The sequence below is a fragment of the Tyto alba genome, unplaced genomic scaffold (genome assembly GCF_018691265.1).
Source record: "Tyto alba isolate M040663 unplaced genomic scaffold, T.alba_DEE_v4.0 Super-Scaffold_17, whole genome shotgun sequence".
Taxonomy (NCBI): Eukaryota; Metazoa; Chordata; class Aves; order Strigiformes; family Tytonidae; genus Tyto; species Tyto alba.
Window position 1 is genome coordinate 21,882,686 of NW_024881279.1, and position 19,101 is coordinate 21,901,786.

Below are 19,101 nucleotides of genomic sequence, written 5' to 3' on the forward strand. Positions count from 1 at the left end.
CGTGGGAGCCCCGCGGCAGGACGCGCGCACCCCGCGCCGCGGCGAAAAGCGCAGGGCAGGAGCGCCCAGAGCCCGGCGGGGCCGCCGCTGCAGCCCGAGCGCCCGGGCAGCGCCGGCAGCTGCCCCGCGTCCTCCCCCGCTGCCCAGAGCCCGCGGGCAGGCGTGCGCGCCGGGCTCCCGGCAGGCCGGGCCCTGCCCCGCCACGGACACGCCGGCAGGACACGCGACACGCGTCGCCCGCCGGGCCGCTCGGCCAGCGCGCCACTCGGCTTGCTGTTAGCCCCCGGGGCGCTCAGGTTCTGCGCCATCCCGCTCTCCGTGCCGGGGAGGAAGAGGTTAAGCAGTGTCCGGACCGACCCCGGAGGGACAGATCTCGTCATGGATCTCCGCAGGGACACGGAGGCGGTGACGGCCACTCCACGAACCCGGCAGCCCACCCGATTCCTTCTCCGCTCCATAGTACCTTCAATTCCTTCTCCACTAAATTCTGCATTAAATTCCTTCCCCATTCGATGGCACAGCTAAATTCTTATCCCCACAATACTACATCCAGCAATTCCACCTGTCTCTCCCATTTGGAGACAAGGACAGCGTGTCACATGCCTTGCAGAACTCCAGGTAGGCGACTCCAGTAGCTCTTCCCCTGTCCCCTGATGCAGTCACTCCACCGCACGATGTCACTAGGTTGCTCAGGCAAGACTCGCTCTTGGTGAAGCTGTGCTGGCTGTCCCCAAGCACCTCCCTGTCCTCCCAGGTGCCTCAGCAGAGGTCCCAGGAGGATCTGTTCCCTGAGCTGCCCAGGCACAGAGCTCAGGCTGACAGGTCAGTACTTCCCCAGCTGTCACGTCAACTGGTTAAGGCAGAAAATCTCAGAGAGAGCCAAATCACCACTCTCAGTCCAAGCGGGTTCAATATATGAACCTGTTACGGTTCGGATACACTAATAGTGGAAGGCACCTTCACTCTAGTCGTGCTCATGAACTAGCATGGCCACTCTTTGGTCGCGTTCAGTGAGAAACCAAAACGACTAGTTGCTTAAATGGTCCAGCTTATTTAAGTGACAGATATAGAGGTCCTTATGATTGTCGGTGAGAAATACGCTCTCTGCAAAGCATGTGCAAAGAAGAGGATATATAAAGCACACAACAAAATTATAACAGTACAGCCAGGCTATAGAAATGCCAAAGGGACTTTCTAGAAACACTTCTAAGTTCCTAAGTCTTACCCAAAGGCATCCATACGGGGAGGGAAAGAGAGGCTCAGCCCATCGACTGATCCCAGAAGTTCACACGATGGTGTCTTCCCCCAACTTCCCTGGGCTATTTTTATACTATTTTTTACCTTCCGGCTGGAGTTTGAGTGACTCTAGATGTAAATACCTTCAGTATGGTTGGTGTAAAATCCTCTCGCTTCACATTTAAAGGTAGAGATTACAAAAACACAGGGCAGAGAGTCAAAGAGGAGTGGTCGCACCTTAGTGGCGGGCAGCCTTTGGGATGGAGCTGTGTTTTGCTATTATAATGACCTTGTAACGAGCAAAGTTCGCACAAAGGACAGCATTTCATCAAAATCCAACAGGATGTTGGCTCGGGGTAGCCAGTATGCAGCTTGTCAGTTCTGTAGTTCCCCCTTGTTCCCGTACCTGCTGTACCATCGCAGGGAGAGACCTGAGCTCTCCAGCCCAATTCACCCCCCGTGGTGCTCTGCAAGCAATATGGTCCCGGCAATCGAAGACGACCTGGTGGATTCTTCGCATGCCAGCTGCAGCTGTGTTATGCCCTAGACGCCTTTTGATTTTATACCATTCCGTAATGCGTGAACAATGCTGGATTTTGGTCATTTTTGTAATTATTCCACACCAGGGTCCTCCTTGCAAACCTTTTTCCAAATGGCTGCAATGTTTCCCTTTTTCCGGTCACCAGGGACTTCTCTGGAGTGCCATGACTTTTCAAATATCCTGGAGAGTGGCTTGGCAATTGCATCAGCCTCAGGACCCTCACTTCCCTCAGGACTCTGCGATGCACCTCCTTGGCTCCCACACCTGTATCTTCAGCTTCTCAGGTCCGCTCGAAACTGATCTTTCCTTGCAGTCGGAGGGACTTTGCTCACACAGTCCCAGACTTGAGGCTGATACGCTCGAGATGTGTGGCATGAGAGACTGCCAGTGAACACGGAAGCAAAAGTATTGATGAGGAACTTAGTCTTCTCCTTTTCTGGTTACGAACTACATCAGACGTCCACGTGCTTGAGCTAGGATGACCCAAGAAGTAGCTGTTTTACACCAAGAGGTGCTGCTTCCTTGTCATTTCACTAAGAGAGACACACCAAGTCTCCAAGAATTCATTCACAACTCTGTTATAGCTCACAGTATTGTTAGAGATTAGTGTAGAGAATCTAATGTCCCTTTCAGTGTCGAGAACCCTGATCTCAGTAGCTTCACATGGGACTTCAGCCGAGCACATCATGTCAGGAAGACACCGGTCATAGAAAAAAAATACGAGTGGTCCCCCTTGCATCCTTGAGGTCAGTAGAGGTCTTTTCTGCAAGAAAGCAGTTCTACACATCCTTTCTGCTGTCACAGTAACAGAAGGTCCCACGTGGATTCCTTGATTGCAGGTGGCTTTCTCTCCAGGGCCAGAAGGTTCCTCAGAATCCTGTGTTTGAGTGTGTGGTGGGTTTTTTTGATAGCAGCGGATAGAACCTCCTTGGCACATTCTGTATCTCCAGGTGCCTCAGGTGCTCTCAAACCTGATCTTTTCTTACAGCAGGAGGGACTTTGCTCACCCAGTCCCTGACTGGAGGTTCATCCAATTGAGATGTGTGGGATGAGAGACTGCCAGTGAAGACTGGGGAAAAAATATTGTTGAGGAACTCAGGCTTCTCCTTCTCTGGTCATGAACCACATCAGACACCCAGATGCTCCACATGGAACGACCCCAGAAACAGCTGTTTTGCAACAGGAGCTGCTGGTTCCTTGTCACCTCAACAAGAGAAAATTACGACTCTCTACAGAGTTAGTCACAACTCTGTTATAGCTCACAGTATTGGAAGAGATCAGCATAGAGAATCTTATGTCCCTTTAGATGTTGAGAAGCCTGAGCACAGAAGCTTCACACGTCAATCAAGCCATGCACTTGATGCCATACAGACCGAAGTCATAGAAATGGAAGGGTGGTGCCGCTACCATCCTTGAAGTCAACATAGGTCCTTTCTGCAAGAAAGCAATTCCACTCATGGCATCTGCTGTCACAGAAAAGACTGTCCCACGTGGACTCCTTGCTCGCAGGTGGCTTTCTCTCCAGGGCCAAGGGGGAGCTGCCTGCAGGTTCCTCGGTTGCAATGAACTCTCGGAGTTTTTCCTGCCCACCAGGGATTTATGCAGCACAAACCACAACAGCACAGCTCAGCACAGGCCTGCGCCTGCCCCGATGAACTGGACCGAGGATCATTCCCTCTTCTACGTACAACACTCTCCCGCTCAGCAGCACTACACCAGCCTGTCCTCAGGACTTACCTTCTATAAGAGATTTTACAGAAGGGGCGGCTGTGCTCCTCGGCATTTCATGACAGGAAATCCTCTCCCGGGCAGTAGTTCTTGCCCACCTCCCGGGCATCCACCCAATACTTCCGCAAGGGAATATGTATGCTGCCTTGGTGAACATCCATCCATCCATCTACCTGTCCGTGCATCCATCCATCCACCCATCCATCCATCCACCCATCCATCCATCCATCCATCCATCCTTCCATCCATCCATCCATCCATCCATCCATCCATCCATCCATCCCCCCAAACCCTTTAGAATCAAAAGACTTTGTGCTCAAACACCCCACAGTTGCTACACGCAGCCAGAGCTGTAGGGAGACTTGGAAGTGTCACTGTACCCACCTCCCTGCTTTGCAGAGGCCTTTGCACACCCAGGGCACCTCTTAGCCCAGGGGACACTTTCCCCTGGCCTGGAGCTCACTGGGCTCTCTCACAGCCAGAAGCTCACTGCTCAGAATCCCACAGAGGCCTGGCAGTAGTTCCCTGCTCCCCACAATTTCCCCAAATGCTCTATCGGCCACGTCTCCACACTGAACCAATTCACCTGCTCAACCTCAACTTATGCCAAGGGACAAAAGGAGAAAAAAAATCCCAGCCTTTTGGAAACCTTGGCAGAGCATTCCCAGAAAGAACACCTCTCCAAAGACTACAGTCTCCACACAAGGCGTTCATGGCTTCTCTTTATTTCACTTTTACACACAAGGGTACCCCGGGTTACAACGATGCAGTTTACAACTGCTCTACATAACAGCGTGAGGGTCTCTGAATACCCCGTGCCACACGGCCTTCATTCAAACAATCAATTATTATAGAAGGGGTGACAGTCCTTCTCAAGCAAAATAGGCAACGCAATGCTCAACAATGTTCAAAGAGTAAAAGGAGAAGGGGTATAAAGGAGAATGCACATGCTCTAACACAAACGCACAAAATCCTATTGGGACACCTTTCCACTCCCATCAAGAAGCCTCTGAATTTGGGAACAACAACGATGAGGTCAAAACCAACAGTCCATTTCTGAGTTCGTTCGGATACTACCTTCAGACAAGCCCTTGGAAACAACTTCTGGACGTTCCTTGCACCCATAGAAAAGGAACAAATTTTCATAGATCTGTCCAGGTACAGCCTGTGCCAACACCCTTGGTGCTGCTGCACTTCCAGGGCACTCCCAAGCAGGCAGCCCACCCACCCAGCCCCTCTCACGGCCCAAAGGGACAGCTCCTGGGTTTTACTGCTCTCCTGTAGAGAAGATGTGGATTCTCTAGCCAAGGGGACAACAGACCCTCCGTGCCCGCTGAGCTGGAACTGTGCACATTGCAGCAGTTCGATGTGCGCAACTCCCCGCTTCACCGGGCAGCACCAGCGCAGCATTTACACACACCTAACGGCTGCACAGACAGACAGAGAGACAGAGCCCACACACCTCCCAGACGGACACCCGAGAGAAAGAGAAGAACGAGCCCCGTGCATGCACCACATTGGGACACAGTACTCACAACTTCCTTGCTTTTCTGGCCTGCGACCAGCGCTACGTGCATTGCAGCGAGCAGGCAATTGGTCTGCCCGAGCGCGCCGGTGCGTTACAGCACAGAATTCGAGCTCCATGGTCTTGCCCAACAGTGAGTCAGACAAAAACTTAGTGGGGGATCTTGGAAGTCAACCCACTCTCAAACAATTTCAGAAATATCTGTCAGGAAGAGGAAACAAAATCTTTCCAGCACGAGGGAGGCATAGGTTTGCTCGGCTTGTTGGTTTGTGGTTGGGATGGAGAAACAACAGTTCTTCTCCCTTCAAATTTGTGGGAAATTGGTGATGCCAATCGCAAATGCAGTTTTACTCTGGAGGAACCACAGCCGCATGCAGTAGCCCGCATCCCTTCCTGTCGTGGGGCACGAAGCCTCTGGCCATGCTGCCTCCGAGCTAGTTAAAGGCAAGACTGTGGGAGTGTTGGGCAGAGAGCGTCCCTGGGTCCCCCGGTGCCGTGTCCTCCACAGCCATAGGGCCATGGGGGAACTGGAGCTCCTCATCGGTGCCACCCCCCGTGGCACGGTGCTGTGGCGACAGGCTGGGGAGGATGGGCTTCAGGAACTGGAACTCGCTGCTGCCCGAGCCCGTTGTGAGGCTGACCTCGTAGCAATAGGCGTGGGGCAGGGTCCCCGCAGCGGCCGCATCAGCCGGGACCCTCGGCAAGTTGCTGGGGCCGTAAAGCACACGCTCAGGCGTCAGCTCCTTTCTCTTGCACACCTTGCGAGTGATGAAGGCTGCGGCGGACGCGACGAAGAGGAGTGAGACGCAGACCAAGGAAATGATTAAATAGGTTGTCAGGGAGCCGTCGTCGTCCTCCGTGGCCGGGCTGCTGTGGGGGACGCGCACGTCTGAGAAGTCACTGAGCAGGAGCGCGCTCAGCGCAGCCGTGGCTGACAGTGGTGGCCGCCCGTTGTCTCGCACCACAACGACGAGCTTCTGCTTCACGGCGTCTCTCTCGGTCACGGGCCTCCTCAGCCGCACCTCCCCGCTTTGGGCACCCACCGCAAACAGCCCGGGCTCAGTGGCCCTCAGCAGGTGGTACGAGAGCCACGAGTTCTGACCCGAGTCAGCGTCCACAGCCACCACTTTGGTGACCAGGTAGCCCGCCTCAGCCGAAACGGGCACCAGCTCGCTGGACGCTGGGCTGCTGCCCTGAGCCGGGTACAGCACCAGCGGCGCATTGTCATTCTCATCCACCACAACAAGGCGGATGGTGACATTGGCACTCAGAGGAGGAGTCCCCGCATCAGAGGCCATCACCCACACCTCCACCCGCCTCACCTGCTCGTAGTCCAAGGGCCGCAGCACAAAGACGTGCCCGTTCTCTGAGTTGATGGAGAGGCAGGAGCAGGGAGGCTGCTCTGCGGGCTGCGCTGGGGCCAGGGAATAGGTCACCTTGGCGTTGGGCCCCACGTCAGCGTCCCAGGCGCTCACGGCTCCAACCAACACCGTGGGGACATTGTTCTCTCGCACGTACATGGTGTACGACGTCTCCTTGAAGACAGGCGCGTTGTCGTTCACATCGGAGATGGCCACTGTGAAGGTCTGGGTGGTCGTCAGAGGAGGCGACCCCGCGTCCGCCGCTGTGACAGGGAGGACGTAGCGAGCCGTCTCCTCCCGGTCCAGCTCGCTCACAGTCACCAGCTCGTAGTAATTCTTATAGGCCGGCCGCAGGGAGAACGACAGCTGGTCCTCAAGGGCACAGGAGATCTGCCCGTTGGCACCGGCATCCCGGTCCCTCACAGCAAAGAGGGCCACCACCGTCCCGGGTAACGCGTTCTCGGGGAGGGAGCTGCTGAAGGAACTCACCACCAGCTCCGGTGCGTTGTCATTCACATCCACCACCTCCACCAACACCTTGCAGATTGCCGACAGTCCCCCGCCGTCTCTGGCCCGCACACTGAGCTCGTGACTCTCTGCTGCCTCATAGTCCAGAGGCGTTGTGAGTTTAATTTCACCGCTGACAGGGTCAATCCCAAAAGCGGAGTTGCTCTGCCCCACTGCTTGGCTGAATTCATAAGTGATGTCCCCATTAGGTCCTGCATCCTGATCGGTTGCCACCACGCTGACAACCACAGAGCCCTGCGGGGCATTTTCCAAAACCTGCCCAACATACAGCTTTTGCGTGAAGATGGGAGCATTATCATTGACATCTAGAATGACAATGTGGATTTGGGTGGTCCCGCTCCTGGGGGGAGAGCCCCCATCCACGGCTATGAGACTGAAACTTATCTCCGCCTGCTCTTCTCGATCTAACGGCTTTTCCAGGACCAGTTCAACATCTTTATCTTCAGCACTATGACTTCCAAAGGAGATGCTAAAGTACTCATTCTCGGGAGCGATGCTGTAAGCCTGGATGCTGTTGCTGCCAACATCCAGGTCCCGAGCCTCCTCCAGCGGGAAACGTGAGCCCGGGTTGCTCATTTCCAGGATCCTCAGTGTGACTTGCTCCTCCGGGAACACGGGCGAGTGGTCATTGACGTCCTCCACGGCCACCTCGACCCGCACGAACTGCAGCGGGTCGGCCAGCAGCAGCTCGACGGGGAGCGTGCACGTCCCGGCCTGCCCGCACAGCTCCTCCCGGTCCAGCCTCTCCGCCACCACGAGGCGGCCGGTGCCGCGCTCGAAGCGAAAGTGCTGCCGGCCGTCCTCCGAGGCCAGGCGGGCGCGGCGAGCCGAGAGCTGCGCCGGGGCCAGCCCCGCGTCCTCCGCCACGTTGCCTACCACGGAGCCGCGCTCGCCCTCCTCGGCTACGGAGTAGCGGAGGGGCTGGCAGCGAGCGGGCGGCAGGCAGAGGAGAGCCGAGAGCCAGAGCACTTGCCTTGCCGGCGCCATGGCGCACGGGGCGGCGGGCAGCCTCCGTCCCGCGGGGCGCCCGCGCCGTCCTCCGCCGAGCGCGGCCGCCGTGGCCCTGCAGCGGGGGGGACCGGGGCACCGCTCGCCGCCGCTGCCGCCGCTGCCGCCGCCGCCCGGCTGGGCTGGGCTGGGCTGGGCTGGGCAGGGCCGGGCCGGGCTCGGCCGCCTCCCCGCCCGCAGCCGCTCGGCGCCGCCTTGGCCGGCAGCACCACCCTGCGGCCCGCGGCGGGACTGCGCCCGCCGCCCGCTGCCCGCTGCCCGCGCTGCCGGCTCGCCCGGCCACGAGCAGCCGTGCGCACACGCGTGGGAGCCCCGCGGCAGGACGCGCACAGGCGTGGGGGCCCCGCGGCAGGACGCGCGCACCCCGCGCCGGGGCGGCAAGCGCAGGGCAGGAGCGCCCAGAGCCCGGCGGGGCCGCCGCTGCAGCCCGAGCGCCCGGGCAGCGCCGGCAGCTGCCCCGCGTCCTCCCCCGCTGCCCAGAGCCCGCGGGCAGGCGTGCGCGCCGGGCTCCCGGCAGGCCGGGCCCTGCCCCGCCACGGACACGCCGGCAGGACACGCGACACGCGTCGCCCGCCGGGCCGCTCGGCCAGCGCGCCACTCGGCTTGCTGTCAGCCCCCGGGGCGCTCAGGTTCTGCGCCATCCCGCTCTCCCTTCCGGGGAGGAAGAGGTTAAGCAGTGTCCGGACCGACCCCGGAGGGACAGCACTCGTCACAGATCTCCACAGGGACACGGCGGCGGTGACAGCCACTCCCCGAACCCGGCGGCCCACCCAATTCCTTCTTCTCTGCTCAATAATCCATTTAATTCCTTCTCCAGTAAATTCGGCATTAAATTCCTTTCCCATTCGATGATACAGATAAATTCCTATCCCCACAACACTACATCCAGCAATTCCACCTGTCTCTCCCATTTGGAGACAAGGACAGCGTGTCACATGCCTTGCAGGACTCCAGGTAGGCGACTCCAGTAGCTCTTCCCCTGTCCCCTGATGCAGTCACTCCACCGCACGACGTCACTAGGTTGCTCAGGCAAGACTCGCCCTTGGTGAAGCCGTGCTGGCTGTCCCCAAGCACCTCCCTGTCCTCCAGGTGCCTCAGCAGAGCTCCCTGAAGTATCTGTTCCCTGAGCTGCCCAGGCAGAGCTCAGGCTGACAGGTCAGTAACTACTGACCAGCTGTCACGTCAACTGGTTAACGCAGAAAATCTGAGAGATAACCGCCGCGGGGCCGGTCGGCTAAGGGTCAGCTTGCCTCTGCTGTCAAGCCACCTCCTCCGGCAGGAAAAAGCAAACTGGAGCCTCTGTGGGGCCAGCAGACATTTAACGGCAGAGGATGGCACTACAACTACTCGGGAATCTGTGGCTGAGGACGATGAGCATAGGCAGGTCCCGGCGGGGCTCAGGCGTGGACGTGCCTGCCGGCCGGCCAGTCCAACCCATGACCAGGAGCAGGGGCTCTGCTCCCCGGGATGGCTTCCCACTCACTAGCAGGCTGCGAGCAACAGAACCGTTCCTCGGCCTTTCCACCCCCTACGTCAAAGCTGCCTTGCGGGCTGGGCAGGATGGGCCTCAGGAACTGGAATTCGCTCCTCCCCGAGCCGGTGGTCAGGCATGCTTCATAGCAGTAAGCCAAGTCCCTGTGCCGGCCACATCCACGCTGTCGGCGGCAAAGTTGCTGTCAGCGTAGCAGCAGGCAGAGGGCGGCGAAAGCCTTACCCGGAGGCGAGCCCTGCAGAAATTGTATGCTGTAAAGGTGAGGACGGACAGGAGGAACAGTGAGGAAACACCGACCAGGGTGGCGATGAGGTTGGTGGTGAGCTTGTCCTCCTCAGCCTCCTGCGGCTGTTGCCTTCCCTCAGGAGTGTGGGAGAGCTGGTGAATGGCATCGGAGAAGCCATGCACCAGGGTGATGGCCAGGGTGGCGGTGGCGGAGCGCGGCGGCTGCCCACGGTCTCGCACCAGCACGACGAGCCTCTGCCGCGCCACGTCCCGCTCCGACATGGACTGCGCCGTGCGCACCTCGCCGCTGTGCAGCTCCACGCGGAACAGCCCCGGCTCTGGCGCCTTGGCCAGCTCGTACGACAGCCACGCGTTCTGCCCCATGTCTGCATCCACCGCCACCACCTTGGCCACCAGGTAGCCCTCCAGTGCCCAGCGTGGCACCAGCTCGCACATTGTCGCCGCGCTGCTGTCGGGGGGTGGGTGCAGCACGACGGGCGCGTTGTCATTCTCGTCACGCACCACTACGCGCAGCACTGCCTGGGCACGGAGCGGTGGTGAGCCCCCGTTGGCAGCGTGGTCCACCACCTCGAAGGCGCGCACCTCCTCGTAGTCCAGTGGGCGCAGCGCTTGCACGGTCCCTCTCTCTGCGTCCACGGCCACAAACGATGTCGCAGCGGCCTGTCTGGTGGGGTGGCACCGGTGCGTAACTCACATGGGCGTTTTTTCCCTCGTCGGCGTCCGTGGCGGTCAGACAGCCCAGGCTCATCCCCGCCGGCTGGTTTTCACTCACCACCATGGTGTAACTGTCCTGGGTGAAGGTGGGCGCGTTGTCGTTCGTGTCCAAGAGCCGCACGAGCAGAGTCTTGGATGACGAGAGCGCGGGGGAACCCTCCTCGTGAGCCCACACCGTCACGTTGTACTCCCCCACCTGCTCCCAGTCCAGCGCCTCCGATGTCACCAGCACATACGCGTCGGCCGCCAGCTGCCTGATGCTGAAGTGCTGCTCATCTGGCAGCTCACAGCTTGTCCTGCCGTTGTCCCCCGAGTCCCGGTCCCGCACATTGAAGAGGGCCACCACGGTGGTCGGCGGGGCGGCTTCCGAGAGGGTGCTGGACAGGGAGGTGATGATCACTTCGGGGGTGTTGTCGTTCACATCCTCCACTCGCACCTCCATCTTGCAGTGCGCGGGCAAGCCCCCTCCACCTGTGGCCTGGACGTCTATCTCGTAGGTCTTTATTTCTTCATAATCCACCGGCTTTTTGAGTTGAATCTGCCCTGTCTCTGAATTTATTTGAAACGTGTGGTAATTCTCCTCTGAATTTTGAACTATGGAATAGGCTATTTACCCGTTTGTTCCTGAGTCTAAATCTCTAGCAGACACCGCCACCACTAAGGTATCCGGGCAGCTGTTTTCCAATACTCGGACTTTATACACACGCCGGCTAAATACCGGGATGTTGTCATTTATATCCAGGACTATCACGCGGATTAAGGCTATACCAGAGCGTGGTGGAGATCCACCATCCACAGCCATGACACCGAAAGCCACTTCTGCCTGCTGCTCCTAGTGCAGGGCTCGCTCCAACACCAGCTCGGCGTACCTCCTGCCATCACTCCGCCTCCCGGTGTCGATACTGAAATAGTCGTTCGAGCTGATACTGTAATACTGAAGACTGTTGTTCCCCACATCCGGGTCCTGAGCGCTTTCCAACAAAAATCGAGCCTCCGGCATTGCGCTTTCCGAGAGCTTTAAAACTATCTCTTTCTTTAAGAACCCGGGAGCGTGATCGTTTATGTCAGTGAGGCTTACCTCAGCTCGGAAGGACTGCAGTGGGCTCTCCAGCAGCACCTCGAAACGCAGCAGGCAGGGCTCGCTCTGCCCGCACAGCTCCTCCCGGTCCATCTGCTCTCGCACCACCAACGGAAGCTATGCTTCCGTTTGCCTTTCATTTGAAAACAAGATTTATTTAAAGCTGTTTTTTCTAATCCCTCCCTACAGCACTTTGAACTGTTTACGCACAATGAAGAAATTCCTTTTAGGCTGTTTAGCTAAAAAAAGCTGTTCATCGTTACAGGTGTCCAGCATCCAGAGCGAGCTGGTCCATGAACCACGGCAGCGATCGCAATGTAGTTCCCCGTAGTAATTCCTGGCCTCGTTTCTGGAATGGACAGAGGTTGTTGCCCCATTCAGACTGGGAGCCCTCATGAAGGGGATGGGGGCAGCATCTCTCGGGCCTCAGCTTGGCTCAGAAAAGCCCCCTTCACCTTCTTCTGGCCTCTGAGATCGGCCTAGTTTCCAGGTCGCTCTGATTTCCACTGCACAAAACCCACTCCAAATGCACAGATTTATTCCCAAAGTCCTGCTCTTGGCATGGCTATTTCTTTGGCGATGACTGTGACAAGTGAATTTCAAGACAGCACACTCACCTGAGGGAATTCCAAGTAGCTTTTATTGTTCTCTGTCATCAGACATTAGACTCTTGAAAATGGGTGAGCGACAGGAAATATCACATTATTTATAGACCATAACCAATTAATTAAAAGAAAGCAAAGCTTCCTGATGCCCTATATTCTACAGTGCCCTAAGTTTATTATAAACGTTTTAGCCTATTCTACTATAAAACCACAAAGAGTACATTCAATTCTCTACGACCTTATGCTCGAAAATCTTTAAATGTTCATTTCAACTTTACACTATGAAAAATCCCACCCCAACCCAACCCAAAACAAAAAAAAATACCACAACAGAAACTGAAAAGACACAGAAAAGCTGATGTAGGAAAAAGTGATCTTGAAGATCTCCTCCCAGTTTTCAGTATTTCCCTTAAGATTCAGAAGCAGTAAGACTCTCACAATCATACATCAAGTGTCAGTGTAATCAACATGCAACACAGTCCCCAGCCTCCATTCATATCACAATTACAAAATGCCTGCAGGACTTAAGTACTGCTCAAGAGTAGAGGGGTTCTGCCCTCTCACGGAGATGTCTGGTACCTCCCTGGTACTTTCTTTGGTGGGTGTTTGGTCTCTTAATTCCCTTTTCCCTTTGAGGACGTTAGCCGGTGAGGACAGACACGCTTGTCCTTCTCTTCGCTTACTGATGGGTGAGCCAAGGGTTTTGATCAGAGTTGATATTTTGCTTCAGCCCCCTGTTTGCTGTGCAAGCTGCTTCCGCAAGTCTGGGGACCGTGTCTTCGGGAAGGGGAGCTCTACCCTGCAAAGAACAGAGTGGAGATTGTCGTTTGGGTGTTGAAGGTAAGCAGACATCAGCGAGAAGCTCCGAGGGCATGTCTTACACCACCGCACGGCTGTCACCGCTCTTCTCTACCCAGAGCCAAAGAGGAGGTTAGACCGGGTGGTGGGTCTCTGACCTGAACGGGGAAAATCTAACCCCCCAAACCATCCTCCACTGAGGACATCACAAAGGCACTACTGCAAAGCTTTGGTGAGTCTGAGGGAGTAATTTAACATGGGAAGAGCCCAAAATAAAAACCACTTTCTCAAAAAGAGTAAAGGTGGTTTAATGTTGATGTATCAGGATGGGTCCTTGTCTCCCTTGAGGCTACTGCAGCTGCGGTTCTGTGAACCTGCAGTAGAGTGAGTCCAAGACATCAGTGGTTGTGAAATACGAAAATGTTGTGGCGTGACCATAAAAGATGTTGTTTATAGGTCTTCAGCCTCATATATGTTCATCGTCCAGACTCTTATGACGTGCTGGATGGCCCCCAGAAACTAGGAACCCCATGAGGAGAGAAGGAGCTCTTTCAATGACTGCCTTTTTTCCCCCTCACACTCTTTGAACAGCTGGAGTTTGAAGGGCACCTCAGACATGACTCACTTTAGGTTCACAGCAGCACTGAGAAGAGAAGTGCTGGTACTGTCCGGCAGCACCCGGCGGCTGGGTCAGGAAGTGACTGGGACGGTGCTTTGTAAAGCCCCAATAACCACATTTTTCTGGCCAACACTGTTCATGCAAGCCACAAAAATACAAGGGAATTTAATGGCAGAGGTTCACACCTCCGTGGCCTCCAGCAGCTTGGAAGACAGCTTAAGTTCAGCACTGCCATCACCCTGCTGAACAGCACTTGGCAGGGTCCGGCACCAGCTCCTAACAGCAGTGCAGGGGACACCGTCAGTGATGTGACACCCCTTTGCACTGTTGTCCCTGAAGCCCCAGTTGACTGTGGACAGGACCACTGCACTCCGCTGCTGCTGCCTCTGGGAGGATGTGCCCCTAGGGCACCTGCTCTGAGTCCCTGTGGGCTCTACCCAGTGCGTGGACAGGACACCCTGTGTGGCTCACACATCCATACCCCTCCTTCTCATCTTCTCATAGCCCAGATGCCCCCCTTTTTGGTGACACCCAAGACTTGACCTAACATGAATACGCAAGGCAAAAAGCTGAATGTAGACAGACTCACTTAGTCAGCACTTGGGGAGCAGAAGGCCGTGCCGGATCCTCCTGGGAGGCCCCTGCCAGCGGCTCTGAAACCCTCTCTACCCTCTCCTCCCTCCCCAGTAGCTCCTCCAGCACCAGCTCTGCAACATCGATAGTTGTTCCTGCCAGGGGTGAGCACCCCCCACCCCACGCTGCTCCCTCCCCGCTCCCCCCATCGCCTCGGCCCGGCCAGGTCCCTCACCTGTGCAGCCCAGTCGCCTTCTTCCCCGAGGTTGGTCGCCTCTTGTGAGCACACCGAGCTCCGCTGTTCGCCCGAGCCGGGGGGCAGCCCGGCGGGGAAGCAGGGAAAGAGGGGCCTGAGGAACCGAAACTCGCTGTTGACGGTCCCAGCAGCAAAACGGACGTCGTACACGTAGCTGCGGGGCAGAGAGCCCGCGTCACTCTCCGTGGCAGTCTGTGGGAATGTGGGTAAAGTCTCCGCCTCCCTCTGCCTGGCCTGCCGCAACTTGACCACCAAGGCAGTCACCGCGGTGGCGAGGAACAGCGCTGATACACAGGCCAGGCAGGTGATGAGATACAGGGTGAGCCGCCCGTCGGGCTCGGCCACCGGCACCTCCTCGCTCACCTGCAAATGGGCGTTGGAGAAGCCGTGCACCAGAGCGATGGCCAGGGTGGCGGTGGCGGAGCGCGGCGGTTGCCCACGGTCTCGCACCAGCACGACGAGCCTCTGCCGCGCCACGTCCCGCTCCGACACGGCCCGCGCCGTGCGCACCTCGCCGCTGTGCAGCCCCACGTGGAACAGCCCCGGCTCCGGTGCCTTGGCCAGCTCGTACGACAGCCACGCGTTCTGCCCCGCGTCCGCGTCCACCGCCACTACCTTGGCCACCAGGTAGCCCGCCGGTGCCCAGCGTGGCACCAGCTCGCCCATCGCCGCCGCACTGCTGCCGGGGGGCGGGTGCAGCACGACGGGCGTGTTGTCGTTCTCGTCACGCACCACCACACGCAGCACCGCCTCAGCACGGAGAGGTGGCGAGCCCCCGTCGGTAGCGCGCACCACCACCTCGAAGGCGCGCACCTCCTCATAGTCCAGTGGGTGGAGGATATAAACATCCCCGTTTTCAGAGTTGACCGACACGTCGGGCTGTTCTTTGTCCTCCTGCCGCACCAGCGCGTAGTTTATGCAGGCGTTTTTCCCTGCATCGGCATCCGTGGCGTTCACGCTGCCGATCCGCAGCATGGGGCTGTTGTTCTCCGTAACTGACATGATGTAAACCTCCTGGGTGAACTCCGGGGGATTGTCGTTCACATCTGATATCTGCACGAAGATGGTTTCTTGAGAGCTCAGCCGTGACATGCCCCAGTCCGTGGCTATGATGGTGATGTTATACTCCGCTGTCCTCTCCCTGTCCAACGCCGTGTTTGTTCTCAGCTCGTAGTAATTATCAAAAGTGGGGGTGAGACTGAAGGGGAAGTCTCCGTTGATCGAGCACTCCGTCCTGCCGTTGTCCCCGGAGTCCAGGTCCCGCACACTGAACAGGGACACCACGGTGCGGGGAGGGGCGTCCTCAGGAATGGAGGCAGTGATGGAGGTGAGCGCTATCTCCGGGGCGTTGTCATTCATGTCCCGGACCTCAACCTGCACTTTGCAATATGCAGACAGCCCCCCGCTGTCAGTAGCTCTCAGCACCATCTCATGGTTTTTCGCTTCTTCAAAATCCAGGTTGCCAGCGACCAGTATCTCCCCGGTGGCAGGGTTCAGCTCGAAGAGCTGCTGGGACCGCTCCGATGTCTGGCTGAAGGTGTACCGCACTTTCCCGTTGGACCCTTCGTCGGGATCCACGGCCGTGACTCTGACCGCCAGCTGCCCCAGGGGGCTGTTCTCGGCCAGCCGCACCTCGTAGACCTCCTGGCCGAAGACTGGGATGTTGTCATTGGCATCCAGCACCACGATGCGGACCTGAGCCGTGCCCGACCTGGGTGGCGAGCCCCCGTCGGTGGCGGTGAGGAGTAAATTCAGCTCCTGCTGCTCTTCGCGGTCCAGCTGCCGCTGTAGGACCAGCTCTGGGTATTTTACTCCACCCTTCCCTGTTCCGAGAGTGAGAGAGAAATGCGAATTGGACTCGAGGCTGTAGTTCTGCAAACCATTACTGCCCACGTCCTTGTCTTGGGCGCTTTCCAGAGGAAAACGAGACCCTGGAGCTGTCGTTTCCAGAATCTCTAAAACCATCTCCTTCTCCGGGAACACAGGGGAGTTGTCGTTCACGTCACGAAGCTCCACTTCCCCTCGCATCAGCTGCAACGGATTTTCAAAGAATATCTTAAAGAAGAGTGTGCAGGTCTTGCTCTGCGGACAGATCTCCTCTCGGTCCAGCGACTCCTTTATCGTCAGGACTCCGGTGTTTGCATTGAGGCGGAAAAGCTGCTCATTCCCCTCGGACACGACACGGGCCTTGCGAGCTGCAAGCTGGCTCGGAGCAAGCCCCAGGTCGTTTGAAATATTGGCGACAAAGGAGTCCCTCTCCATTTCCTCCGCCAGGGAATAGCGGAGGGTTTCGGCCCCGCTCTGACACAAGCAAACGAACAGAATAAACAAGCTCACTTGCCTCTTGCTGCCTCCACTCCGTCTCCCACACGCCATTCCTCTCCAGAAAAGCCATCCACCGTCCTCCGTGGCTCCCGGCATTTTGAAGTAGCTTCCGAGGCAGAGCGGTGTTTGTCAGGAATCCCGGGGTAAGGGGGTCTGAAAGCCCCCGAGCAACCCGGCTCCGTGCCCCGCCGCCCTTCCCGAGCAGCTCACGCGGCTTTTTTTTTTTTGTCTCCCTGTGCCGGCAAATCCGGAGCGGGCAGAGAAACCTCCCGCTCCGTGGCCAACACCCCCACCCAGCGTCGCGAGGGGGAATAGTTCCTCTGCCTCCTCATTCGGGGCAGCGCAGCTGGTTTGGAGTTTGCTGCTTGAATCTGCACCCTCCGTGCCAAAGCGGAGCCGGAAGACGCAGTGTAAACGCTCTCTTCGTTTGGAAGCAGGCTCCCGCCCCGCATACGGAGCGCTGCTCTGGGCTATCGCTTCCCAGCTCGCAATCGCGAACTCTTCATACACAGCAGTTGGTCTTCCTCCGTGTTGGGTAAGCATTGCAAGATCTGCCACTTCCACAGGCTGCACTGAGGGATTTTCCCTCTCTTCTCCACTTCTTAATGAGCACAGCACAATTAGCAAATTGGGCGGGTCAGAGAAGCACCGCTATTGAACGAGAGCTGACGCCAGGGAAAGGTCCCGAAAGCAAAGGCTTCACCATCGCCCTGGCTCACTATCACATCAGAATGATAATGCTGTTCTACACCACATCATCCCAGTGTTGTTTTCTTCTCGTTGTGCATCACACCTCGCCCAAAGGGCACACGGCTTTAACAGAATTATCCTTCCCTGCCGCCTGCTGCCCTTTGCGCCGTGAAAAACGTCCCCAGCCGTACACAACAAACACTGAAATGCTGCAACCTGCTTTCGTGTTTTGGAGGACGCAGTCCTTTCTCCTCTGATGTTACCACACAGACATAGAAATACTTGAAAGGTGCCTGTACTGGGAAGTCGAACCCGAACTGCTGTTCCTGTGTAAAGATACACGGCCAACAGCTATTTAATACCAAGGGCAAGGAAACGAGCAGGAGGGCTCGTCAATTAAACCCTCAGATACACAAACGCTAACGAGCAGGAGCTAACGGAGACAATAGCGAAGACCAGGGATCTAACGACACCGACCGATGGGCCATTAAAGGAACCGTTCAAGTGCAAACTCCAAGAGTTGTAACCAGCGATTTTGTAAACGATAAGGAGGGGTGGCGGGGCGGGGCGGGTGGGGGGGAAGGAGTATCATGGATTATCTGCAAGTGCCTTGTAGGAAAGAGCAAATTGATTGCGAGATATTTGAGGGGGGTTCTAGCAGTATGCAAAGTTTTTTATGGGATGATTAGAGGCAGGATCAAACTCGGTAAATGGAGAGGTCAGGAGTGGAGCTGGGAGGAACAGCCATGGGGAAAGGGAGGTGGGAGGGGAGAGCGAGGGGTTCTGAGCACGGCCTGACAGTGCGAGCCAGGATCCGTGACGGAGGCCGGATAAAATCCCAGGATCAGGCACCCATCGCCGGCCCTGAGGATCGATGTGTATCGCGACTGCTCCTGCGGACCCAGGGGCGAGCTCCGGCAAATGCATAAGGAATGTATTGGAGAGGCTCACAGCTGCCTCCAAGAGCAGTCCTCCTCTTACAGAATAAAAATAAAATAAAATAGTAAAATAAAATACAAAATCCCTACAGTTTGCAGTATTTATTTTTGTTTAAAGGGATTATAATTCTGCTTTTAATATAAAAGTATGCATGCTATTTATATATACATTTATATAGAAAGTATACTAACCTCCTTCATTTTTTCATATTTTCTTCAATTTCTTAAATATTTCCAACTTATTTTTGATTGCTAATGGGGTTAACAATGTAAACCAATGCTCACCAGATGAACACCTAGAAATGCACTGATGCCTTCATTTCTTTTAAACTAGACATTTCCAGGAGTGAACATCAATTCGGCCTGGGTGACATCCATCCATCCATCCATCCATCCATCCATCCATCCATCCATCCATCCATCCATCCATCCATCCATCCATCCATCCATCCATCCATCCATCCATCCATCCATCCATCCATCCATCCATCCATCCATCCATCCAACCATCCATCCGCCCAAAACCTTTAGAATCAGAAGACTTTGTGCTCAAACACCCCAGAATTGCTACACGCAGCTGGAGCTGTCGGGAGACTTGGAAAGGTCACTGTCCCCACCTCCCTGCTTTGCAGAGGCCTTTGCACACCCAGGGCACCTCTTAGCCCAGGCGACACTTTCCCCTGGCCTGGAGCTCACTGGGCTCTCTCACAGCCAGAAGCTCACTGCTCAGAATCCCACAGAGGCCTGGCAGTAGTTCCCTGCTCCCCACAATTTCCCCAAACGCTCTATCGGACACATCTCCACACTGAACCAATTCACCTGCTCAACCTCAACATATGT

General features: G+C 56.6%; 2 protein-coding genes and 1 pseudogene across 2 annotated transcripts; all 3 read right to left on the reverse strand.

Moving 5' to 3' along the window:
- Positions 1 to 5,423: 5,423 nt before the first annotated feature.
- Positions 5,424 to 8,018, reverse strand: LOC104368266 (protocadherin beta-15). The gene has a single exon (XM_009975570.3). The coding sequence runs from the start codon at positions 7,904 to 7,906 to the stop codon at positions 5,465 to 5,467; it is 2,442 nt and encodes an 813-aa protein (XP_009973872.3). The 5' UTR covers positions 7,907 to 8,018; the 3' UTR covers positions 5,424 to 5,464.
- Positions 8,019 to 9,324: 1,306 nt separating this feature from the next.
- On the reverse strand, positions 9,325 to 12,113 carry LOC104365968 (annotated as a pseudogene).
- On the reverse strand, positions 12,076 to 17,111 carry LOC116964701 (protocadherin beta-16-like). The gene is made up of 2 exons (XM_042790367.1): positions 14,288 to 17,111; positions 12,076 to 12,861 (listed from the first exon to the last, which is right to left on the reverse strand). The coding sequence occupies exons 1-2, from the start codon at positions 16,727 to 16,729 to the stop codon at positions 12,742 to 12,744; spliced, it is 2,562 nt and encodes an 853-aa protein (XP_042646301.1). The 5' UTR covers positions 16,730 to 17,111; the 3' UTR covers positions 12,076 to 12,741.
- Positions 17,112 to 19,101: the final 1,990 nt, after the last annotated feature.